The sequence below is a fragment of the Anarrhichthys ocellatus genome, unplaced genomic scaffold, assembly GCF_004355925.1.
Source record: "Anarrhichthys ocellatus isolate YVR2014 unplaced genomic scaffold, GSC_Weel_1.0 scaffold37, whole genome shotgun sequence".
Lineage (NCBI taxonomy): Eukaryota > Metazoa > Chordata > Actinopteri > Perciformes > Anarhichadidae > Anarrhichthys > Anarrhichthys ocellatus.
This window is the reverse complement of record NW_022280067.1, coordinates 2,061,513-2,088,275: the sequence shown is the minus strand read 5'-3', so window position 1 is coordinate 2,088,275 and position 26,763 is coordinate 2,061,513. Positions and strand designations below refer to the sequence as shown.

The following is a 26,763-nucleotide window of genomic DNA, read 5'->3' as shown; positions in this document are numbered from 1 at the left end:
TTCAGTGCTAATATTGTTAATTAATGACCACATTACATTAGATGCTGAAACATTATAATGGGCTAACAGTCGACTGTCAAGCTAAGGTTAATGTAACTTTGTAAATTCATTTTATTATTAGATACATACATATAAAAAGTGGTAACAAAAGCTGGGAGACAAAAATAATGAGGTTCTTTTCCAACTTTCTAAGAAGCAGCTGGCGGAAATATTTCATTACACCAGTTTACTTTATCTCCAATAAATACCTGCTTACTAAGCAAGTTTTTATGGACAGTAAAACTAACATTCAGGTTAATATACCCTCCATCATAGCCAGTGTTGTAACATGATATACAGAGTGTACACTTGTGAGGTAATGAGCTTCATTCGAGGAGTTAGGACAGTGCTGCTTCATAACCTACTCATGACTCCAGTATCTACTCTTTACTTTACTCCTTCTTCTGTTTTTCTTTACTCAAAGCTTTATGACTCACTGTAGAGGCCCATAAGTAATGTCTGACCTTTACGTACCTCAGCAGGAACAGAAAGTCTTGACAACTCTAGTGGGCTGAAAAGCACTGCAACGTAAAACATCTCTCGGTCACGAGTCAGTTACTAAATCGTTCTTATTATGGGGTGAGATTATATCACAGCTTTAAATACAAATCAAGTCATTTTGAGGAATCTTAATTGTAATTTTTTTTTTTCCCTAAATCCAGATCTGATTGTTTTGACTTATTGTGTCAAGTTAATGAGACTAATTTCTAATGTTTGGGATTATTTCAGCCTACTGGCATCATTTTCTCAAACCTAATGACTTGTTCAGACATATTGCCATCATTGCACCTTTTCAACCTTTTACTGTTTCTATTTTACAGACTGTGCTGTCTTTGCTCTGTACTCTCTTCTGTGTTCTTTATACTTTACCAAATGATATCTTCCACACACTCCCCTGACTTCACTCTCTACCGTGTTTCCAAACCATTTTTTGACATTTAACAGTTGGTAGGCTTTTGTTCCAATCAAACCCGGCACTATTTTAATTCAGGCAGAGTGGAAGATCTAATCAGTGAAATCCGCTGGTGAAGTGATTGGTTGGAACAAAACCCTGCGATGTCCCGGGCCTCGATGGCACAAGGATAAGAACCACCCGCTCCACACCAAAGTCGGTCCGCCATGCTGTCTGCTCCGCAGCCTCTGAATAGAGAAGATCAGCTCGTGCCAAAATAGCGTACATGTTTCCATCAGTGGTGTCCCTCCACCATCACAGTGGGCTTTCACACAGAGTTGGATACGCTGTCAGCAACAAGGAGCTCTAACCAGACAATGACGCTATCCACAGTGTCAGCAGCCTGTCGACTGAGTTTCATGCTAAGGGCTTTGTGAAATTAATATTGTAAATCTAGTGTAAAGTTTTAAAGGCCTTTAAACCCTTGTTACAACATGACAGCTGATGAATATTTCCGATGATGCGTTCTGTAAAAGACTGATACTAATGATAAGACCACTGATCTATTGAAAGTAGTAATCGATGCAAAACATAGAGAGCAGAGAGGACAAAGCAAGAAGACAAAAACAACCTGAAAAGATTGTAAAATGAATGAATTACAGTGATTTGTTTTACATTAGATGAAACAAAGTTTGGAAAACGGAACTTACAAACAGGTTGTATCGATTTAGTTCACCTACCTTTACAAACCATTATAAATTGGTTAAAACGCAGGTGTTTATATGATGAAATAGTGGAAACCTGGATTTTTTTTTATCATTGCAGGTGGTTCATATTCATTGCACAGCTAAATATTTACCTCTGAGTGTCTCCCAGTGCAGTTTTGGTTTGTGATGAGCTCAGACGCTTGTAACTTGTCCACAGGCTTCCAGCTCTAGTTCTACTGCAGTCAGTCTTGTTATTTTAAAAGCTTCCTTATTCTACCTGACTATAAGTAGTACTGCCGGGCACTTGCTGTTGAAGTTAGCCCTCGATCTTTAAGCGCCCTCAAATATATGCAGTTGGTAAAAAAAAAAAAAAAAGCACTTTGAAAAACACTTTGAATTAGACATGAAATATTTCAAAATGACCCTTCGATACTTCTCCTGAACTATATAAATCAACTTTTTTTTCAATTTGTATTTTTTATTATCTACAAATCATGTGAATAGACTAAAACCAACAGAAAGTTGATGCTACTAACAAGTATCTGTGTAGCCAAAGGCTGCTATATCTCAATGCTGTTACTCTGTGCCAAAGTCCTCCATTGCTGTCCAAACATATTAAAAACATGGGTGACATGCCCTTTCAAAAGTCTCCAACAACTGTAAGATTTACTCCAGTTTAAATGTTTCATAAAAATGACAGAGCCCAGGTGTTTCAGGCAATAACTGAGCCTTTTAGAAGAAATGAAATGTGTGACCTGTTTTAAAGATGTATGTCTTCAGTAAATGGCTTTTAGCTGAGAGCCACAGACAGGGAGGGAGAGTGGGACTGACTGACATTGTTGGTTGTAGTCTCTCAGAAAAATATGGTATAACCAGAATCACCAGAACCAAAATATTTTTTAAAGTATTTCTCAAGAACATTAAATATTCATGACTTAACGACCAAAATAAAAGTGAATCTTTGTGAAGAAAAACACCCTTGGGTATCATCTATTTAAGAGTCTTACACTCAAGAACTCACCTGTACTGGAACTCTTCTAACTTTTGCCAAAAATGGTGTGGTAGTTTAGCTCCCCATTGCTCAGAGTACGAAGCTAATTAAGAACATTTCAGGGCCTTTAAGAAAGTCAGTCAAGTAACCCCTGATTCTAATTAGAAAAACAAAAGTTGGACAAAGTTTTTTTATAGAGAATCAATTAAAAAAAGAGGACATTTGAGGTAGTATATTTCGAAAGAAATGGGAAACGTATTTAAGAAAAGGGAACATTTAAGAGAGCAAAATTGAAGATGGTGTTAGAGACATCATTGATAAACACACATTTCTGCTGATCTTACGCTTTACAGGCTCTGGCTAAGACCCAAAGCAGGGGGTCCTGAGGCATCTTAATCCAGGCCTAGATGTACTGTAAGTGAGTGTTGGCAGGTGCATCTGAAGACTTTTTGGTATAGCTGCAGTAATGGATATGAGGTGAATACCTGCTGTGCATGCTATCAGTCTCTGCACTGAGAGGATATCTGTTTGTATCAATGCAGATGAAGAAAGAATTTGAGTGGTTTACCCATTCTGCTTTCTCATTGTAGCTGCCTACAACACTTGCAGTCTGTAAATCATAATGCATGTGTGTGTGTGCTGCTTAAATGAAAAGGAAAGCAGAATTTAAACATATGCAGTCAAAGTTTCCAAGGCGGGATAATCTCTGGAAAGAGCAGTGAAACCCTGCACACCGGAGGCAGTCATCTACTATGACCCAATTACTCTACTGATATTATGCATCCGCCGTCTACTGCCACGCCGCTATGGTGAACACCACGGGCTGTTTGCCCTACTGTCGCAGCTCTTGTAAACAAACAAATTGAATTCATGTAACCTTGCTGACGGGAAGGAACTGCGGAGTCCAGGGCGGCTGGCGAGCCTGGTGAGCGTGGCATTCCCAATGTCTGGAGCCCGGTGGAAACACAGTTATTACGGCCAGAAAGAGTGAACTCACCGCCTACAGTGGCAGCCAGCTTGTTTTGTTATATGGATGATGAAGTTGATGTATGGGCCCCTTCCATGCGCAGAATAGCCACAGTCTTTCTGCCAAGTGATGAATAGCATCAATACTGTGGACTATTGGAAAAGACCGAGGCACACAAGATCTCATCTCGAACTCCTCTTTTCCATTTTCTCCCTTTTCCATTTTTGGCACATCTCAAATAAATGGTATTGTTTTGCTTTATATTTTGCCCATCCTTCCTTCCTTACTTCTTTCTCCATCTATCTATAGACCCCACTCTTTTTGTGCAACTTTTAATGAGCGAAAAGGTATGCAAGGGTGCACAGGAACACCTTGACAAAGCACTTTTGAAAGATTAAGGCTGACTAACGGCACAGTGGTGTCTAGTTGGCTTTGTCTCTACCCTTTTCTTTCCCCCGCATCTGTCCACCCGAGCAAGAGGCTGCGGGAATGAGCATTTGCAATAGAGGCGAGATTAGAATCGGATGTGAATTGGGCTGCAGATTGGTTTGTAGGCAGAAAATGCCTGAAAGTGGAAGATGGGGTGGAAGCAGAGGGAAGACCGGGGGACAGATGAACAATGAGAGAGAAGGTCACAGTTAAGAAGCCAGTGTGAGAGGAAAATGCTGCTGGTGTGGTGAAAGATAAGAATGATTGAGTAGCAGAATTTGCATGGAATATAACTTTTTAATGGCTCTAAATTTTCTCCTTACCACATCACGCTTTAGTCATGTAATTTTAAGTAATTGCACTTTTCTCTCAGAGTGCCCATTGGCTGCTTTGAAAGCCACCAGCTGGTCTGCGTTTTAGGCCGGCCATTAAAGCACTCTGGGTGTCGCGTGGCTTTTGTTCGTCATTTCACATCATTAGTCACCTCTAAGTGAATTTAATGAGAAATGACCTGTTACAGGAGCCAAAACAGTTTTGTTGCCACTGAAGGAAGGAGCACACTAATCCCTCCTCATGACGTATGGTAATCATCTGAGCTTAGAACCTGTGGCCCACTCATGGGTGTCTAAGGCGGCTTATCCATACAGCTCATATTGATGGATGACGATCTGATGTCTCAGGTTTTGTTTTTCAAACTTATTTCACGCATCTCCACATACTCGGGGATGCAGCAACCAAAAATCATAAACTGTTTTACAGTACTCCATTTTCCAGTGTTTGGTATCAAATTATTTCCTTGCAGAGGGCTCTATCGATTGTTTGTTGCACGAGGTGTCAGAGACACAGTTTCCATAAAAGTTTCATGCAGCCTGCTTTCCTCTTTGCCTCAATAGGAGTTAGTGTTTGGGTGTTAGCGCTCACAAAGGTCTCCCATTGATTCTTGCATTGATTTTTAACTGCACTTTCCTCTTTTTTTTTCCCTCACAGTGGCAAACATTTTGTGGCGGGAAGAAGGTACGTCTAGACTGCTCTGATTCACTATAGCGTTCATTAAACTGAGTTAATTGAATTTTTGTAATAGGGTTACTGAACTGTGATGAGAAGGATTAAATGATTTGATGCTTTGAAAGTAGATAACAATGTTGTAGGCCAATTTCCGTTGCAAATGTTCACACCGAGCAGTCTCATAATCTATTTTATTTATATATGCACTTTGTGTTAATGGGGCTGTTTGTGCTTTCTTTCCAGGTCTCGGCATTGGCAACATGTTCTACGTGTTTTATGAAGACGGTATTAAAGTCATTCAGCCTGTGGCATGTGAGATACAGAGACACATTAAGCCCAGCGAGAAGCTGCTGGCTCTGCAGGTGAGTAGTCACGCAAAAGACGCAATCAGCTTGTGACTCACGTTATATGATTCATTCCTAGGTGAAGTCATGTACTAGTCAGTCAGTGTGTTTTGGTTTAGTAAAATCCTACATTCTTCAAATGAATGATAATGTTGCTCCGTGTCTGCTGGATTTGTTACTAAGCAACTGTTTGCCAACAGGTATGAGGTGATAATATGTCAATTCTGTATTCAGAGATTGTAATAATGAAAAGTTGAATGCCTATTCAAGTCTCAGAACTTGAACACTATCTAGGTTGGAAAAAAACATTATTTTTACTTTCCTGAATGCCTGAAATGATTCCTTTAGACTTTGACCCTCTGGTTATCTCTGTAAATTCCTTCTTACCTTCTCTAAAGAATCTGTGCGCGAACACGGACGCATCTTTCTCGTCCAGGTCAGTCCAGAAAACGTTTATGATTTGTGCCTGCCAAGGACTTGAGACTTGAGTTGAATTGTCGCTTTAAAATCTCTATTTTATTCCATTAGAAAACATTTTAAAGGAACCAGACAATGCAGTGTAAACGGGAACAGGCATAAATCAAAAACTCCACCAAGAAGCAATAACAAACTAAAACATTTATGATGTAAATGTTTTTAAAGTGAACTGGTGTGAGGAAACAGCTAAGTGTTGGTGGGATAATGTGTCACTCATGTGATTTATTATTCGCTGGCCTTGACAAGCGTCCTGTTGTCTGACCTACTAGTAACAGCTACTGAAATCAATCACAAGCAGTCAATAGTTTCTACAGGGATTTAACTTGGGTTCGGTGTGATGTTGCACTTGTGAATTTAGAGGACACAGCCTCCAACCACCATGCCACCACCTTAGATAAGAATGCACACACAGATATGTGCTTGTTTATCTACCTGCGTGATCTCTGTTTCTTGTCAAATAAACAGACAAAGAATTGTACATTTTTAGCAATGCAGAGAAGTTGGAATGATTTTGACAAGAATAGCTCATTAGGGTGAGTAAGACATTATATAGGCACCATTTAACACATAGAATAGCAAATAATGTTTGTTCACTTTTGAATGAAACAAATGTTTGTTGATACTTTCAGATTTTTAAGTTAAATTCCTTTGTGGATTGAGAAAAGTGCTATTTTTCTTGTTTGGTGACAATTGGAGATACTTGATTATTATTGAACAGTGACGAAGAATATGTAGAACATAGAGAAAAATCTATTTTAGTAACGAGCCATTATCAAATGCAGGGCTGTATGCAATTATGAAAAAATAAAATTTAAATTACAAAAAAATTATGAAAAGTTGTGTTTTAGCTTTAAGTGAGGTGCAGCCCTCCTTCACAGCAAAAAGCCATAATATTATGCACAATATTGACGCATCACGCTGTGAGGTTGTTATTGTGTGATCAAGCAGTTACCTATTTCCACATCCAGAAGACACAGGGCAACATTAGCATTCATTTTGAGTCTTGTTTATGTTCGCTTTATGATTCTAATGTTCAGTCTCCTTTCAACACTTTTAGTTTTGTAGTCCTCACTTACTCCTGAGGGAGGTGTCTGGCTGTACAGTGGGTTTAGCGGATCATTTTTTTGCTGAAAACAGCTGCCTGCTGCTGCTGATCAGCTGTCAGATTGAACCAAAACTTTAAAGTTGTGGAACCAAAGATTATGACCTGAAAGAAGCCAAAATGCTCTGCGGATTGGACGTAGTAAATGCTTCTGCTGTTATTCTAAATCTATTGATTAGTCCAGCTCTAAAGTGGTTACTGATAGTCAAACATTTTCTTCAGGCTATTACTGCTACTGCTACAGAAAATGATGCCCAGTGGACACGGGGGCCACCTTTACGGTGGTGCACCTGTTAATTTACAGTCCACAAGCAGTCACAGGCAGACTGTTTCACCTCCCGGAGGGCTCTTTACACTCAGCCCCCCCACCCCCCGAAACACCGTTTATCACTAAAACCTTCAAGCATCAAAATATTCAAAGCGTGCTGCTAACAGAAACCTGTTCGATTTACATGTATTCTCAAATGGATGCTTTCCTCTGAGCTGCTTTTCATTCAGGAGCCCCCATGCTTATTGGATGGCTGTTATACATACAGTGGTGCCATGAATGAGCAACAATCAGCCAAGCGTTCCTCTGAGAGGTGTGTGTGTATTAGGATATCCATCACTGTGAGTGCTGCAATGCCAGTTCCAGTGCTGTCGTGGGGGATTGCTGTGTGAACACATGAGGCCGCTTCCAGCATTGGAACTCACCTTTTCTCCATCGCATAGGTGCATTGATTGATTTGTTTATGGTAATCTTGCAGCGAAGTCATTATCCTTAACTACCGTATAGAGTGTTTTACTGTGATGCACACAGTCGTGGGAAAACACTGTGATGTCCAATTGTACTGAAGTCCGTCCTCGAAGTATCTTTGTTTTCCTTCCCTCTGCAGTCGGGAAGAAGCTGAGAGGGAGCATCCATGATTATTCTAACTGCCAAAGCATTGTGTCGAGCCCTGTTGTGTTGTTAAATGGTTCTTTCACAATGGGAAGGATTTGGCGGTTACATTTTTGTAAACACAACATTCGAAGTTGGTCCCTCCTTCCCAGCTTAACAAGGGTTCTTGCCATTAGGTGAAAGCCAATGCCAGATTCCGTCTAGTTTTGGAGCGAGCTTTGTGCACTTGGCGTTTCTCTTTACTATATTTATGTTTCTTTTCAGCTCGGTGGCCTCCGTTTTTGTAGGTTCCTCTTGGATGCGTGCTTAAGACCTGGCACCTGGTCGTTTTATTGGGGTCGACGCCCAGAAACGTCGCAGACACAGCAAAATATGAAAATACTGGCATAGTGCAGGGTCTATGCAGATACAGACACCGCCACACACTGGTAGTGGGTCATAAGTGATTATTGGAAAATCCTCATTGTGCCTTCAAACATAGGGAGTGGGTATGTTTAGGTACCATATATTTACTTTGTATGTTTGTAAAAAAGCAACATCACTCACACACAATAATTTTATGTTCATTATGAGCAATAAAAAAACAGGTGAAACTTGAACATCAACTATTTTCAATGTTGTCTTGATGTACTGTATACTCAAAAAGAGTCTCTCCTTTCTTCACTTCACTCTGACCAGAAGCACATCCTGAGCTCCTAAGTGTTCCCTGTGCTCCCCGTTTACTGTAAACAGAAGGGGAAACTATTCTGGTGGAAAATCCGTTTAAACTAATCTGCACCTTTTTGGGGAAAAAAAACAAAAACAGTGTGTTGAATTGAGTTATCTACCATTTAAAAGAATTCTAAAATCAACATCCCATCATACTTTTAGTTCATAGCAGTTTGGATTGAGACCTTAGAGAACCACCTTAAAAAAGTATAAAAATGAGTTGCTCCTCTGAAGTTCCTCTCTTTGACACTTCGGATGATGCCGTTTCACTGTTTTCCTCCCCACCGATGATGCTGCTGATGTTGTGTCGCAAATATATTAGCACTACAAATCATCCAGTGGCTTAACTGGGGAATATCATAACCATCATTGTTTTAAGCATGGCTCTTTAGATGTCATCACCGATTCGCAAGTGAAAAGAGTGGATGTCCTTTGAAGACATATTTAGCAGTAGTAGGATTTACAGTTTTTGTTCAAATGATACAGTACAGTATGGTATTTTATTGTTCCTGGTGTGGTTCCAGTATAATGTCCTAAATGCAGTAAGGATTTGAGTGAATATATGCAACATATACACTGTGGTGTATGTGTAGTGAAAGCATTTCCATAATGATGGGGAAAATCATATCTGCAGTCTTTAGAAGCTGTCAGTTTCGACATAAATCACATACATGCTATGCACCCACACACATACAGACATATGCAATACACATACACATTGAGGATTACAGCCGCCTCCGTTCACACCCTCAGCTGTGCATCAGATGTTTGATTTCTCACCTCTTCAAGGTGCAATAAGTAAGATATTTACAGCCAAGTGGCACAAAGTGACCGCAGTGTGGGACTGCAGGGGTTCAATACCAATGACTCGGCCATTACTTCACCAAGTGCAGGGTTCTCTGGCTTTTAAAAACTGCATTTCCCAACCTGTTTTAGTTCAAAAACACTGGCAGATGGTGCTACAACTGGACACTGAAAGACGTTACAGTACAAAGAATTTGAAACCTTGTTGTGAAGCCAAAAACGCCAAAGCGCTGTCATTGTTTTAGCATTCTGCATCAAACAACCTTTCTGCTATGTGATTGTTTTATGTCTTCCCAAATTAACCTGCTTATCTACAGATGAAATACAGAGGACGGGATGAGTTGGGGGCTGAAATAGAGATGAGTTAAATTCTCTCAGTGATGCTGCTGCTCTCCCTTATCCCTGAATGAGTTCAATGAAGTTCATGCATTACCTAATGCCCTTCTAACTGAGAGAAGTTGGCCTGTGGGATGGCACCTGTCACGGATTGACTCTGCAGTTGTAAATATGGGAGAAAGAGTTCATCCCTCCATGCCGGAGACCTTTATTCATCCTCGCTAGCCAACGGCTCTCTAAATTGTCCCGCAGAGTCTGGAACAGATGACTGGGCAGAGCCTGGAGGCTTTGAGGGCCTGGGGGCGGGGGGTGGGGGGTGGGAGGGGAGGCAAGCTCCAGAGACAGAAGGCCGGTTAAAGTTCCCGTTGGCCAGGAAGGCGAGAGCTGCCAGGACGGAAAGCTGAACAGCCGCAGATCGTCTGCAGGCTTTGTGCTGTGGATTATGTATGGACAAATGGGAGCGATTACAGAGATTTTTCAGGACCTTGCAAAGCTTATTTATCTAAGTTGCCAAGATAACACGACTCACATCAGCACAGGAGATAAGACCGCAAGTAGTAAACAACACAGAATAACGACTGAATGGAGATAATTGTTTTTTAATGAGGCCTAGTTCCCTGTGATATGAAAAACCATTAGTTGACCAGCAATGTGTGTGTGTGCTTTTGTTTCCTTCCAGGAGGAGGTGTGCCCCACCTCACCAGGAGAAGAGGTTCAGAGGTGTGTGTGGTCATCAGCGGTCAACATCAAGGACAAGTTTATTTATGTGACACAGCCAACCTTGGATCGAGTGCTCATAGTTGACATCCAGTCTCAGAAGGCTGTCCAGGTAGTTTTCAGGATAAATTGGAAAACCAGGTTCATGTCAATTTTGTCAACAACATTACAACAATGTGTGGTGTGGGAGGAGTTGACAATTTTACGCAGAAAAGGGGAACAAATGAAAAGAATCTTTCCTGTTTTGTAAAATTGTAATCTGTGCCAAGAAACCTCAAGGTTGCAGGAGGCGAGTGTATTTTTCTCTTTTTCTTTCTCCAAATGAACCCACGATAAATCGTTACTGTAAGGGTATTTTCTGTGATTGATTTTGTCGAATGAAGGACACGTTTTTTTCATTAAATCGTCCCCTTCGACTTGGGATTCAGTTTGATACAATACATCATCCCTCATCCAAAAGCTAAATCATTATAAGAGCGTTGGACGACATCCTCCAACTTTCACCCAAAGTGTGTGTGGAACTTTATCCTTTTTGGGAACAGCTTGAGCATTAGATATGCATCCACTTAAAATATTCTACTTGAGTAATAATTTAGTAGGATACTAATACACAAGAGTGATTGCTGTGGTGTGCTGATATTGGCCCTGGTGAGCTTCATATGTTCTGCAGGGGGCTGAATGCAAGACAAGAAAGGTGCTTGATTCCAAAGGACACTTCATTATATTAGTACATATAATTGTGTATGCACACAAGGATGTAAACTTACGTTTTCTTATAGCTGACCAGAGGCTCATTCAGCTACGCACAGCTAATAGATTTCACAGTGTTGTTAAACCCACTGCCTCTCTGCTCTAATACTTCTCCTTGTGCTTACATTTTATATATATATATACTGTCTCTAAGGAGGGGGTGCCTCGAAAAGATCACTTCTTTGTAAAATAAGTACTTTACTTGTACTTCATAGTCAGCCAATCAAGGATTAAAGAATGATTTATTGTCAATATGCAACACAGCATTGCATGACAAAATTGAGTTTTAGATCATTTGCAATGCTAGAAAAGCAACACAAAAACAGTAGTGCATCCCAGTAGGTTTTTATTTGTATTCATTTGAACCAGGAGGAATGTAAACTGCAGCAACAAAAATGACAGCAAAATGATGTGGGCAGATAACTTGGTCAGCATCTTAACATTAGACATTTGACATCAGGGAAACACTGCCTATCAAATGTGACTATGTTTAAGCACCAAGCATTAGTAATGTAAACACACAGTCTGCCTCCTCTGAGTCCTGTTCTCTGCGCGTCAAATGCATATTGATCCTGGATTTTCACACTGGAGCCAGGTCTCTCTAAAGATGTGGGCACAACAGTCACCGACCTCCCGTTGCTCGGTTAGCCTGGAGTCTTATTTCATCCATGGGATCCGATAGCCGGTTCCATTTTAGATCTGGTTCTTGGTTGTCAAAATTCTAGTAATCTTAGCAAAGGGCAATGTCGGAAAGATTCAGCACAATTCTGTTTTTATCCTGCTAGTTCTAAATCAGGGCCTCCAGTATTTTGATCAAGTGTGATAAATAAGGTGTCACAGTGAGCAGGCTTACATCTGTTATACCACTGTGTCGGGTACATTAAATTAACATTTCATATCTTCCGCTGCTCATCTCAGTTGTTCAGGTTGCAGCTATAGGTTGTGAATGTTGAACAGGCTGCTACTCCTTCTCAGCCAACAACAGCTGCTCTGTTCTTCTTGCACTGACGGACTGAAACGTTGCTTTTCCAGCTTTAAGATCCTTTTCTTCACCTTTAGTTCCCCTGCTAACCCCTGGCCCGAACCTTTTCATACCTGCTGCTACAGTCGAGACCTACACTTAACTGCCACAATGATGCGGGGACCAAGTAGCCTCGAGACCCACCTCTTCATGGAAACTGTAACCTGGCAACCCCCTCATAGATATTGTAACATGGTAACTGCAGGTTTCCTCATTGATGGTATAAAATACAATCCCCCAAACACTCTGCAGTGCACTCTTGCAGCTCTGTTTATTTTCCTGAGGGAATTATATTTTTCCCGAGGCAGACCCAGGAAGTAGCACATCTCCTACATGACATCATTCAGCACATTTCTTGTGAGCAGCGTTGAGTTAAATCATCAGTGTCGGTGGGTTTCTGGGTGTGCCCGGCTAATCCAGGGTTGCTCCGATCCCTGCAGATGTTTGTGTAACCGTGATGGCTGTTTACAGCTTGCATGCCTCTCGGGGACCTGCCAGTAAGCAGTCTGCTTTCCCAGAGACTGTCACAAGCTCATTATTCAGTCGCGGGGAGGTTTAGATTCATTGTATTATATTAGCAGTTGTTAATTAAGCACCTGAACCCACATCTCGTCTCGAACAGTAGGAGGGATGCAAATTCTAGTTTTCCGGTTACAGGTCTCGCTGTTATTGAGTTATTAATAGGATTGACGTACGCAAAGTTATAATAACGAGCAAATTGCATTTTGAAATTTGTAACCAATTAAATGCTCGGTGAAGACTTTTTAATGAGCAGATTGTATTTTGCGTTTTATAACCAAATTAATTACAACATGCACACGGATAAATGTTTAAAGGAGCTGCGATGTTTCCTGCTCTTCATCTCCGACAGATCCGCTCTTGGCGCTAAAGTTGCACGAAGATATTGGCTGAGGATTCTTGATAATCTTCCTCAGCCAGAGAGAAGTTGTTAGTCTAGAGAAAAAGAACAACACGAACACCTGTCACCTGACTACACGTTCAGAGATAAGTTAAGATTCAACAGATATTCTCAGTTTATGTGCTATATAACCCCTCTCTGGAGCTGTTCGCTCTCTCAGTGATACAATATATATTTTGCCTAGGTAAACAATACTATTAGAGCTGCATAGCAAAACAAATAATATAGCTGCAGTCAAAGGGGATTGTGGGAATATGATTGCTTTTTCTTGCTGTTGTTCAGGCTGTAGCGGCTGCTTTTGCACTCTTCTCCCCTGTGCTTTCCCTATTCCCTTTGCGCTGGCTGTCTATCCTCACTCAGGTGGACATAATGCATGAGGAGCACTTTTCTGTCACATGTGACTCATCTATTGTTCTGACTTGGAATATCGCCGCTGTGTGTCAAGGAAACGGATAAAGACTGAAAGCAATTACTCCAGTGTGGTAAAGCAATTGTGTCTGTCACCACTTGATTTGAAATGCAGCTCAACACCAAAAACATCTTCTACCTAAAAAGCACACCTCCACTCTCTGCCTTGTTAAAAGAAGACTTGCTCCTGTCAACCCCTGATGCATTAGTCTGCAGGAGAACTTTTCAGAAGCATTACCACAGCACATCAAAGAAGGATCTCTTCAAAAGCAAAAGTCTAGATTGCCTTGAATTGTTATTCTGTGGCCCTGCTGTCTTTAAAGGCTCCGTTTGGTTTGATTTTGATGTGTCGCCCCCTTCCAGACTGTCAGCACCGACCCTTATCCTGTGAAGCTTCACTATGACAAATCTCACGACCAGGTGTGGCTGCTCAGCTGGGGAGACATGGAGAAGAACCTCCCTACGCTCCAGGTGAGTCCACAAAGTTGTTTGTAACACTCAAAATGTTATTCATTCCTTTGCAGAGTTTTTCCTTGTGAAGTGGTTATGAGACATTTGGCATCGTCAGGATTCAATCTAAGTTTAGCAAAAGGGCCAGTATGTGCGTTTGTGTCGTCTTAATGTCTTGTCAAATTATTGATTATTTTGCGCTATATGCTTCTTGATTGATAGAATGCCTGTCACAACCTCACTGAGACCAAAGTGATGTCTTCAAATTGCTCATTTTGTCCGACCAACAGTAGAAAAGCAGACGATAGTCACATTTAAGAAGCTTGCACCAGCAAATGTTTGACGTGTTTACTTGTAAAGTTGTCGTTGACTAATTGTTTCAATTTTGGATTAGATTACTGTAAACATCTAAACATACCACATTAGGTCCTAGTGCTGATTACAATAAATACCATGTGTGAATAGTTTTCATTTAGGCTTTAATATCGACCTGAGAGCATCAGATACTGCATAGGTTTGTCAACAAAGTTAATATTTAATATATTGTAAACAACCTTATAATCACCATCTTGGCGGGGCATTGCAGTTAATGAAATGTCCTGCTGTTCCGTGTTTTTCCAATATGACATGAATGTGGCATTAATCACTGTTGCCTCTCTGGGATATTCAACTGTTGATTTGTTTGTGTTGCTTGATGAGGGGTCATTAATAGTCACAGTGCAGTGTGTCAGTATGTGGACATTGACATATTTTCAATTGTTTTGGCTCAGAACTCCAGCAGATTGGAAAACAAAACAAAGACTCTGAGGATAAAATGCTGATTTGTCATGTCCATTGTCTGATTGTTATATCTTTTAAAAAGTGTTAACAAAAATGTATTAGCCAATAACAAACAATTACTTAATTATTTTATATTTACTCTGAATTATCACAAATACATTTGGGTTTTTGTGGCCATCAATTTCATGTTGACATGTACTCTAACATGGATATGATATAAATTCTCATTAAAGAGCCAAAATTACAATAATCGTGATACCTGGAGCCGACTACATGGCAAACGTAGTATCTTGTACTTTTCCATCAGTACAAATGAATCATATTATAGTCACCACTCTGCTGCTCTGAGTGGCTCTTTGCTAAGAAGAGTCGTTTCTTCTTAGTGAAAATTGTGGAGGAAGTGTCAAGTTTCATTCATTGTATATTCCGGGGGAAAAGGCAAAGTGCCCGACATGACTCTTGCTTTACTGAGGTGAATTTGTGCTGTGGAAATGGACATTCTACCGAATTAACAAGACATCAAATCAACATGGAGGAAGTTTTGAGTTTGCATTAACTTGGAATCAGGGAAAATTAGCAATGAAGGCCTCATGCTGCTTGTCACTGAGGTAAATAAAGGAAATTTATGGAATATCTGCAATAAACTAATATCAACATGACTCATCTATTGGTGTGGCTCTAGTCACATCCATGTGACCTGAACAGTGAGGGAATTTCTTTTTTCATTGATTCAATCCTCTCATTTTCACCTGATATGGATGTAAAAACCATCAAATATTTAGTTTTAGTTTGATTTCAGACGCATATTGCTGGAGTACAGAAGAGGAACAAAATGAGTCACTGTCCAAATACTAACACCGTATGTTAACATGACACAGACTTGAAGATCATGCTACAAATACAATCATTGTAATGAAATGGTAATTTATTTTTAAGAGTACTTTTGTCTCGAGTGTTGATTGGTTTTACTTGGAAATCTTGCTCATAATCGCCTGTAACGAAATTCATAATGCGGGGTTTGGTCTCTGGCAATTCGCTTTGTGCATTGTGGCAGAATCAAAGCAAACCCTGCCTACACACAAGCACATGTCTGCCCACTTTCATGCATGCACGAGTATTATTTAGACACCGGTGACAACGGCACACATCACCTCCCACTGGGAAGCTCCAGCAGTAAGAAAAGAGGCTGAAGGCTTATGTTTCAAATCAATGCACCTAAGCAAAGATAAACATGATGGCAACATGTTGAGTGATTTATTTGAGTTTATTTCACGGTTGTTATGGATTAAGACTGTTAATTTATATGAAAAATAAAACATAAATTACAAGTACTACTCCCTTTTGGTTGTAAGCTTCAAATACGTACTAGATACAGACTTAAAACGAGTAGAAACCAGCAGCACTGAGCTCATGTTTGACACCCAACTCCTTCTTCATTGGTGTTCACCAGGTGATCAATCAGGCCAGTGGACGAATCTCCCACCATACCGTTCACACACAGCCGATCGGAAGACGCTTCGACAGGGTGGACGACTTCTACATTCCCGCCTCCAGCCTCATCATTAACCACATCAGGTGCGTCCAGTATGATCCAAGAACGCTCCTAATGCAAATTGATTCGCAAATTACAGTCGCCCCATTGGCATTTCATTCACTTTTTCTCCTGAGGCTCAATATTGCAATAATGATTTGGATGTGTGTGAAAGAGAGTGTGTGCTTGTGTGTTAGTGTGATAATGGAGCCTTTTTGGAGAAAGGCCCAGTGGTCATCGGCGCTGCAGAGGAGACAGTGGCTGATCACCTGAAGTTCTAAAAATAAACCATCGTCAAGTCAGCTGTGGAATTAACTTTTTATACCTGAGTCTGTAAACCCAAAAGATACTTAACAATAACTGACAATTTCTTTATGCCAGTAAGGATGGGAAATGCAAATACTGATCACATGGCAGTCTTTAAGGAACGAACAACCTTTTCCCCCAAATAGTCGCAGCAGGGTTGGCTGAGTTAGCTAAACAAGGTTCAAGGGCGGTCTGGACGATATGGCCACAAATGTTATCACGATATGTTTTTTTTAATAATGATCAACGCCGATAATCATCACAATAACTATATATTTATGAACAAAGCATTAATTACGGGGGAGACCTTACATGTGACATTACATTTACATAAATTTACATTCACATAGTGACATGGCATAAAATACAAATACAAATAGTGTGGTATATTTGGGATTATTTGTGGTTGATAATATACAATTATTCATTATCAGAACAGGTCGTTGATATGTCCACTATATACCACACTTCTTGTTGGCCATCTCACTGCTGCATGCCACTTTTGAGCATGCACCGCCCGAGCCGCCTAACTTGAGGTTAGCCCGATGCTAAGGTTAGCTAACATTTTTGCTATCAGACGTTAGTGTGATTAGACAGAGGCATGCTTCTCTCGGAGGAAACTCTAGTATCGGCACGTAGAGGGGCAGTTCAAAAGTCACCTAAAATGTATAGAACTGTTGTGGATAAATGAGGTCAAATGTCTGATCTTTTGTCCACAGAGTTAATGAGACAAATTATGTTTTTTCCATTAATTATTTAGTCCAGAAAATGTCAGAAAAAAGTGACACAGCAAAAGCAGCAAATCCTCACATTGGACTAGTTAGAACCATAACCGACTTAATACTTAAACAATCGTTACACTCGATATGAGAGCGTCCCAAAAAATGGAGGCAACTTAAAGTCCAGCAAGAAATGTGTTCAGTTTTTGACCACATTGCTTTTACCAGCTGCGTTTCTAAAACAAGGGCAGGCAGTGTCATTATATTGCTAAGCACCCAGAATGGTAAGTAAATGCAGCCTTAATGCAGCTCATTTTAAATGCTGTGCAGGTTTGCGTGTGCTCTTTCTTTAAATCTATACACACGGCCCAGCTGAACTTTAAGAAAGCTATAATGTTTATAGCTGCTGACATTTTCTCTTCGACAATATCGGAGGCAAATCAGAAAGAAAGCGATTCAATCACAACTCCTGCCTCCTCGCAAGCGCTGCTTTAATTCCAGAGTCTTTGTGGCAAATAGTCAAAGAGGCTGGTTCTTTCCAAATATCAGTAATCATTTAAGTCATTAGCACACCTGGTCTAGGACTGCTTATTTATTATTGTTAATGTGTTTTCAAGATACAATTAGTAATGTGCATTGAGGTATGTGTCCAGAGGGGCACAGTTGGCACCACACCTCCTCCCTCACATTTGAGTTAATCATCAACCAATCACAGACATGCTGCTGTGGTTTTTCATAAGTCACGAGCGGTCGTCACACTCAGGCTTAACTTGGACAGAGAAAGGCTGGTGTCACGGAGAGGCCAGGAACAAGCAGGAGGTCTGGAGTATTTCAGGATGTTAACGGCCCCCTGGTGTGGAGGAGTAAGCAGTCCAGTGTGTGTGTGTGTGTGTGTTGTGGGTGGGGTGGTGGGTTTGCTGGCACTGCTGTAATTAGATCCACCGAGACCTGCAGAAAAGATTGCAGGAAAGTGTGTTCCCCGTGTTTTTGAAATTTGCCATCTTTACCAAGTAGTTGCTCATCATTTTTGATGCTTACTGTATGTAACCTGTTATGAATATTGCTAACGTGGCTAGAATGGGATTGTATCGTTAGGGACACAACATACGATTTGTATGCCAATTATAACAGATTATTGTGCCAAATATTCTCAATTAATTGTTCAGTCACATTGATTAAAGAACATTTTATCCAATCAAATATTCCATTAAAGCAGTCCTGATCATTCATTTGCATTGTTGCCCACAATTGATTAATATAATAACTGATATTACAGGGTTACAAATCAGAGTATACAACATACATAAGTTATGAATAGTTGAGACATTTATGTAGATTTACTTGTCATAAAATAAATAATACGAAATGTAATTTTGCAGAGTGAAGGGAAAGGTTGGTGGTGAATTGGATTCCATCATATTTATACAAGTGTTTCTAATATTTTGTCCAGCTCCCTTAATTCATGATGTGCTTCGCTACTTTTAGCTGTAAAGCAGATGCACGTAGAACATTGAGACGCAGTTGGCTCTCCAAGTACAGTAGTTTTGTTATGAACTCATAATTCAACCTTGTTAACAGCAGAGTGAAGTAGTCTTCTGTATATCTGTTCGGAAAATATCTCAGTATACAGTTGAAGCACTCAAAGAGCTTGAGATCTATATGTGCATGAATGTTATTTTTTTTAATCGGACAGCTGTTTATATTGCAGGAAGGTGTAAATTAGCTGCTGCCTTGTGGCTCAGATTTATTTCTTTATCTTGTACACAGACAGCCATTTGTCTGTCGGCTAGAACGCAGCATTGATCAGTCGATTTAGCAGCATGAGCAGTGTGCAAACTGCATGTGCCGACATATGTTCAGCAACTTCCGGGGATTGTTTAATGACTGGGGGATTCCCTCAGCAGCTTCCATAAAGCAAGCAGGAACTTCTGGGGGCTGTCATTCATTAAAACCATCGACCTACAGTCAGGCAGCTGTGCATGTCAGCAAAAAAAGCTGTTATTTCTTATTTGTACCCACATCTACAGCACCTTGCAGCTCAGGCTGCCCGCACCTATTTTTCGCACAAACTGCCTTTTGGCAAAACAAGCCGAGCGAGATGTTGATTCGATGTTTTTGCGCTGGAGGATGGCTGAACAAGAATTGCTGTGTTATGGATATCTTTTACCGTGCAGCGTTCATTGTTCTCTTCCCTGTACATGGATTTTGCCCTCAGGAGCTTTAACTGAACTGCAGAGCAAAGTGTTGAGACCCAGTCATTTCTTTAACTGCAAATATTGACATGAAGATAAGCGGATAAAATGTGAAGTAGCTTCAGTTAAACATAACCCTGTTGTGCAGAACCAGGGAGAATCTTTAATGCATTAATCATCGGTACAAACGACAAACAGCAGCTGTCAGTTTGGCTGAGAGCAATCTGGGTCTGCCAATAACACAACCCAGCTGTGTTCACATCAGAGCAAGGCCAAACAATGTTTGATTATTAATTCATCACACATGATTTTTTTTGTCTTGCTGTTGTTGAAAATAATATTTTCAAAGACAATATTCTTTTAAATGCACCAATGACCTTGAGCTTCCAGGCATGTTTCTGCACAGCCAAAATTACACCTTCTATGCTCGCACTGAACGTTAAACCAAAACCCTGATCGGTTTTCTCCATTGAATCCATTGAATCCAATAATTATTATTACTCTAAGACAACAGAACAGAGAAAGGCAGCATGGCTTTACGCTATCCATCTTTTGAACCAAAGGCGAGGCGGCAAAAAAGGAAACTGAGAAGATGGCAGGGAGGACGCAGACAACTGTTTTCACAACACAGTTAGCCACAAAATGTGAAATACTACTCCTATAATGTTAAATCAAGTTCACTACAGCTTATAACAGGTCTTTTGACTGCAGCCATTTGGGATGTCAGAACACAGAACTACTCAAACTGAAAGAAAATCAACCACAATTTCTGACATGTCAAAAATCCACCAGATTGTCCTGCAGCTATCAAACAACAACCAATCTGGAGCACTTCTAAAAATAATAATTTTAAAAAGTCTGGAACCACCAATCTATGTTGAATATTGGGCTTATTCTGAACAATGTCTGCCTGGCATTACATATACTGTATGTTAAAGGTCGTTTAACATTATTTTCTGTAAATTCTCTTCTCTATACAAACAAACAAAAACAAAGCCTCTTTTCCTGGAGCCAGTGGTCCGAACGAATTCTGGATTAATGATTCCCCCACCACAGCAATGATAGTGTCCTCCGTGGCTTTCAAACAGCCATTTTCTGTTCGCAGATACAGGCAGCATGGTGTTAAAATGGCATGATAGATGATAAATGACGGCAAGATTCAATAGCCTGTCAGCATCGATCAGCTGGTATTCACATTTAATTGAGGCCTGTCAGCTCCTTGCATATTCCCCCTCTACTTGTTCAGCTGTTAAAATATAATGTTCCATGAACATTCTCTTTGGGTTTTTATAATGAAAAGTTTTTTCACTGATCCATGCCCACATCTAAAACTGCTATAATTCTATGAGGGCGAAGTGTAGATGATGCTAGGCTGCCAATATGAAGATTGTCAGGTACTAGAATTTGGCTGTTGAAGTGGTTAAAAGCATCTCTCAGCAATAATTTTATTTTTTCTCTTGAACATTTCCTGAACAAAATGATTCCACTCCAACCATTATCATAATTACCCAGTACAAATCAATTTCCATTTCTTATTTCAAGCTGATGCATCTTGATATTTGGATTATGCTGCTTTACTTTACAATGTTACCACTTGCTGCTTCAGAATTATTGAGCATACAAAAATAATCACCACACTTTACTGGCACATTCATGACTTGAAATTACAAAAATATAGATTTTCAGACACAAAGCATGATTAAATTGCATTTTAAAATTAAGATTTCCTGCTGTCTAAATTTGTAAAGAAGGGTTATCAACTTATTTCAACTTGTTTTTTTTAAATTTTGGCTGTCAGGTTCAGCCAGCTGTTTTGGTTTACTAACTGTTACTACTCTGAGAGACTACAGCCACTGATCTGCTAACATGCTGATGTTAAACAGGTATAACCATTATCACCATCTTAATTTAGCATGTTTATCATGCTAAGTAGCACTGAACAGAATTACATTACATTACATTACAGTCATTTAGCAGACGCTTTTATCCAAAGTGACTTACAATAAGTGTATTCAACATCGGTTTTCGAGAGAACAACTCGTCACCAGAAATAATAAGTGCATGTCCTTTCCTCAAACAAGCATCTAAGAGCATAAACCAGAGCCAATGTACAGTGCAGAAACAAACAAATGCAATAAGTGCCACAAACTAAAATAAAAACAATAAGTGCAATAAGCTAGTATGAATACAATAGATGCTAAGTAAGTGCTAAGCGGAAGGGTAGGCCTTCTTGAAGAGGTGAGTTTTCAGCCTGCGCCGAAAGATGGGCAGCGACTCTGCCGTCCTGACGTCAGTGGGGAGTTCATTCCACCACTGTGGGGCCAGGACAGAAAACAGCCGCGACCGGGTCGATCAGCCGCAGGGACCTCTGAGCGACGGGGCAACCAGTCGCCCCGAGGTAGCAGAGTGAAGTGGTCGGGCCGGGGTGTAGGGCTTGACCATGGCCTGGAGATAGGAAGGAGCTGTTCCTTTCGCTGCCCTGTAGGCTAGCACCAGAGTCTTAAACTGGATGCGGGCTCTTACAGGTAGCCAGTGTAGAGAACGGAGAAGGGAAGTTGTGTGGGAGAACTTGGGGTGATTGAACACCAGGCGAGCTGCAGCTTTCTGGACAAGCTCCAGAGGTCTGATGGCCGACGCCGGGGCTCCGGCAAGTAGTGAGTTGCAGTAGTCCAGGCGGGAGATGACAAGAGCCTGGATTAGCACCTGCGCCGTCTCATCAGTGAGGAAGGGGCGAATCCTCCTGATGTTGTAGAGCAGGAATCTGCAGGAGCATGTAACCGATGCAATGTTTGCTGAGAATGACAGTTGTCATCCGGGGTCACACCCGGGTTTCTCGCAGTCCGAGTTGGCGTCACCACGGTATCATCAATGGTGATGGACAGGTCTCGGTGCGGGCAACCCTTCCCCGGGAGGAACAGTAGCTCGGTTTTGTCCAGGTTGAGCTTGAGGTGGTGTGTCGTCATCCACTTCAAGATGTCAGCCAAGCACGCAGCGATGCGTGCCTCCACTTGAGTGTCCCCGGGGGGAAATGACAAGACCAGCTGGGTGTCATTGGCATAACAATGGTAGGAGAAGTCATGCGAGCGAATAACAGAACCCAGAGATGTTGTGTAGAGCGAGAAGAGAAGGGGGCCCAGGACTGAGCCTTGTGGAACCCCCGTAGTCAGCATGCGTGGTTCCGACACAGAGCCCCTCCATGACACCTGGTAGGATCGACCTGTCAGGTAGGATGCAAACAGGGAGAGTGCAGAGCCTGAAACGCCCATCCCCTCGAGGGTGGATAGGAGGATCTGGTGGTTAACAGTGTCAAACGCCGCAGACAGGTCCAGGAGAATCAGGACAGAGGAGAGAGAGTTAGATCTCGCTGCGTGAAGCGACTCCGTCACCGCAAGGAGGGCTGTCTCAGTCGAGTGACCCACTTTGAACCCGGACTGGTGAGGGTCCAAGAGGTTGTTTTGGTGGAGATAGGAGGATAGTTGAGTAAAGAAAGCACGTTCAAGTGTTTTGGAAAGAAAGGGTAGAAGAGACACTGGTCTGAAGTTCTTGACATCAGAGGGGTCAAGTGATGGTTTCTTCAGAAGGGGGGTGACTCTAGCAGTCTTGAAAGCCGTGGGAAAGCATCCTGAAACAAGAGAGGTGTTCATGAGGTGGGTGAGAAAAGGAAGGAGTTCAGTCGCAATAGACTGAAGAAGAGGGGAGGGGATCGGGTCAAGGGAGCACATGGTGGGGCTGTTAGATGTAACAAGGTTGAGGACCTCGTTAGGGGAGAGGGGAGCAAGATAGGGTAAGATGGGGCATGGAGAGGGGAGGGAGAGCTGTGGGGGAAGAGCTGGAGATGGTAGAGAGGGAGAGAGTGGACAGGGGGGCTGAGAGAAGGAGGATCTGATATCATTTACCTTCTTGTCAAAGAAGTTGGCGAAATCGTCAGGGAGAAGGGAGGAAGTAGGAGGAGGGGGTGGGGGTTGGAGGAGTGAAGAGAAAGTTTCGAAGAGTTTTTTAGGATTGGAAGCAGAGGTTAGGGTTTTGGAGCGAAAGAAAGCAGCTTTAGCAGTAGATAGAGTGGTGGAAAAAGTGGAAAGATGAGCTTGGAAGTTAAGAAGGTCCCCCGGGAGTTTGCCTTTTCTCCATTTACGCTCAGCCTCTCTTAGGCTCCGTCTGTCATTACGCACTGAGTCCGACAGCCATGGGGCAGGTGGGGTTGGCCGTGCAGGCCTGGAGGTGAAGGGACAGAGGTTGTCCAAAGAAGAGGAAAGGGTGGAGAGGAGAAGATCAGTAGCAATATCAGGGGATAGGAGAGAGAAGGCTTCAGGGTCAGGGAGAGCAGAGGTAACAGAAGATGAAAGATCAGCCGGGGAGAGGGAGCAGAGATGACTACGGGTAGAAACCATGTGGGTAGGTGGTGGAAGTACGGGGGGAGAGGAGAGGGAGCGGGAGTAAGACATGAAATAGTGGTCAGAGAGCTGGAGGGGAGTGACGGAGAGGTTAGCAGTAGAACAGTGTCTAGTGAAGATAAGATCCAGCTGGTTGCCGGCCTTGTGGGTAGGAGGAGAAGAGGCGGGGTAAAGGTCAAAAGAGGAGAGGAAGGAAAGAAGCGGTTCTAATTTATCAGTCTGGATGTTAAAGTCTCCGAGCAGGATGAGTGCGGAGCCATCATCATGGAAGTGTGAGACTAATGTGTCGAGATCTTCCAAGAACTCACCAAGAGGGCCTGGTGGGCGATACACAACAGCAATGGTGAGCTTGACTGGATAAGTGACAGTAACCGCATGAAATTCGGAAGAGGACGGGGAGAACAGAGGAACCGAGACAAGAGTGTATTTCCATTTTGGGGAAATTAGCAAGCCAGTACCACCACCCTGCCTCGCAGCTCTGGGAGTGTGAGAGAAAGAGTACACTTCTGACAGAGCTGCAGGTGTGGTGGTATTTTCTGGCGAGAATACATCTTAAGCGGATGGGATGGAGGTAGTGCAGGTACTTGGTCATGAACTTAAGTATTGGACAAGTTAAAACTCAGAACTAGAGGTGGTGCTAGATGAGTTAAGGAACCACCAAAGTTACAATCCCATTTAGACATTTCATCAAAAACATGAAACTCACAGGATCACCAGTCATACTTCACCTGAGAACCATCAGTGTCTAAGGGAAAGTATGCATCACTCCATCTCATCGATGATATATTTCACTGGATAAGTAAAAATGTTAACTTGCTGGTGGCACAAGATTACAGTTGAGTCATTACCAAATAGGCTTCCTTCTCTGAGAAACGTGAACATCTGCCCAAAATTTCATGTCAATCCATCCAGTAGTTTTTAAGATATTTCAGTCCAGACCAAGGTGGAGACCAACCAACTGACATTGCCGACGTGACTAAAAATCTGTCATCATTTCAGGTTTACAAGAAGACAAAATGTGTTTTTGATAAAAGCATTTGTTTTGTTTTTCTATTTTCTACAGATTTGGCATCATCCTTCACCGAAATGAGCCTGTCCTCCACAAGATTGACCTGGAGACGACATCGTATGTGAAAAACATCAGCTTACGGGAGTATAACTGCATCCCCAAGTCTGTAACCTACACCCATCTAGGCGGCTACTACTTTGTCAACTGCAGGCCTGACTCCACTGGCACCACGCAGCCACAGCTCATCCTGGACAGTGTAACACATAGTGTGATCGGCCAAAACCGTGACGTCACCGGCACTCCATACGTGTCTCCAGACGGCCACTACTTGGTCACAGTTGACGATGGCGACGGCCTGATGAGGATCCAGATGATTTCAGAGCGGGGAGAAATCCAGGAGCCCTTTGACATCCACACTAACCTCCACCTGTCTGATGTGGCCTTCCAGCGCTCCTTCACCGAGGTCCACCAGTATAACGTGTTCGGCAGCTCCGGCCGTCAAACAGACGCTCTGTTTGTGGAGCTGCGCACCGGCAAAGTGAAGATGATCAAGAGCTTGAAAGAGGCCACCAAGTCATTTGAGTGGCCATGGAGCAGTAGGAACAGGGTAATGACGGGCAGCGGACTGTTCGGACAGTACCTCATGACCCCGTCCAGAGAGTCCCTCTTCATCCTGGACGGAAGGCTCAACAAGCTCAATTGTGAGATTACTGATGTTCTCAAAGGCAACGTGGTGGTGTGGGTTGGGGAGTCTTAGGTTGTAACATCCAGACCCTATGAGCTTTCATTTCCTCAAGAGTACTGTTGCACTGAATTCTGTTGCAAAGTTTTTAATTTTGTGGGAACGTGATAATGAATACCACAGATTCAGAAACCAAATTGACCATTTGTAAGTCCATTGGATGAGGGACTGTCATCCAAAAAATACAATATACAAGTGAGGGAGTAATTGGTTGATATTGTCTGAAAGCCAAGTTTAAATCTCTTTTTTCCCCACTGGATGATTCATGTTTATATCTACATAAAGTTGCTTGCTGGTAATCTTTTTCAGGAAAATTGGTATGAATCCGTTAATATGTGCAACTTTGCATAATTATTCACAATTGGTTGTATTCAGTGTGTGAGAATGCTGTAAATAATCTCTGAACAAAACTAATACTTAAGTTATTTGGCAGAAATAGATATACATACATATATATATATATATATATATATATATATATATATATATATATATATACTGTATATGTCCAGATTAACCCTTTAAATTTAAGTTTACCCACCCCAAATTTTTTCCTGTGCCTTCAAGGAAAGTTCCCCTCCATCAGAGGAATTAGCATACTTATTCCCAGTGTGACTGCAGATTACACCTCCTCCCTTTGACCCCTCCATTTGTGGTGAGCGTGGTTCTTCACAAATCTACTGCTGTCGTCTATCCGTTCGTCCAACACGGCCGATTCAGTCTAATTAAAATGATCCCTTGCTGTGATCCAATCCTGTTTGAAGTGGAGATTGAGAGACCGAGTGTTTCATTCTGCTCGGTAACCTTTGATCAAAATCATAAAGAGGGTTTGGACAGTTTTGAATGATATCTATATTGTTTTCCTTTTTAGTCCAAATCAGAAAAATGAAAGTCGGTGACAATGTCAGATACATTGTACCAGCTTTATACACAACACATTGTGAAATTTGAAGTATTTCAAAATGTTCCTTAGCAATGAGTCAACAGAGTAATTGTGTTTGAAGAAAATCTTGACTTTAATATCTCTGGACCAAAAAAAAGATATGGAAATCATCTTAGAGTGTAATAGAGTGAACTACTGAAACACATGCATTGTCTGCTCTGTTTGACAGCACGTTTCAAATGGATGTTTTTAATGTGAATTAAT

The 26,763-nt window shown here is 41.6% G+C and overlaps 1 protein-coding gene across 2 annotated transcripts in view; it reads left to right on the top strand.

Annotated features, from left to right (window-relative positions):
- Positions 1-25,733, top strand: part of fstl5 (follistatin-like 5) — a 149,322-nt gene extending 123,589 nt beyond the window's left edge. For both annotated transcript variants that reach the window (XM_031866964.1, XM_031866963.1), the window contains 6 exons: positions 5,013-5,039; positions 5,274-5,392; positions 10,361-10,510; positions 13,860-13,967; positions 16,177-16,301; positions 24,929-25,733. In XM_031866964.1, coding sequence (XP_031722824.1) covers positions 5,013-5,039; positions 5,274-5,392; positions 10,361-10,510; positions 13,860-13,967; positions 16,177-16,301; positions 24,929-25,631 — 1,232 coding nt within the window. In that variant the 3' untranslated portion in view covers positions 25,632-25,733. The remainder of the gene's footprint in view (positions 1-5,012; positions 5,040-5,273; positions 5,393-10,360; positions 10,511-13,859; positions 13,968-16,176; positions 16,302-24,928) is intronic.
- The last annotated feature ends 1,030 nt before the right edge of the window (positions 25,734-26,763 follow it).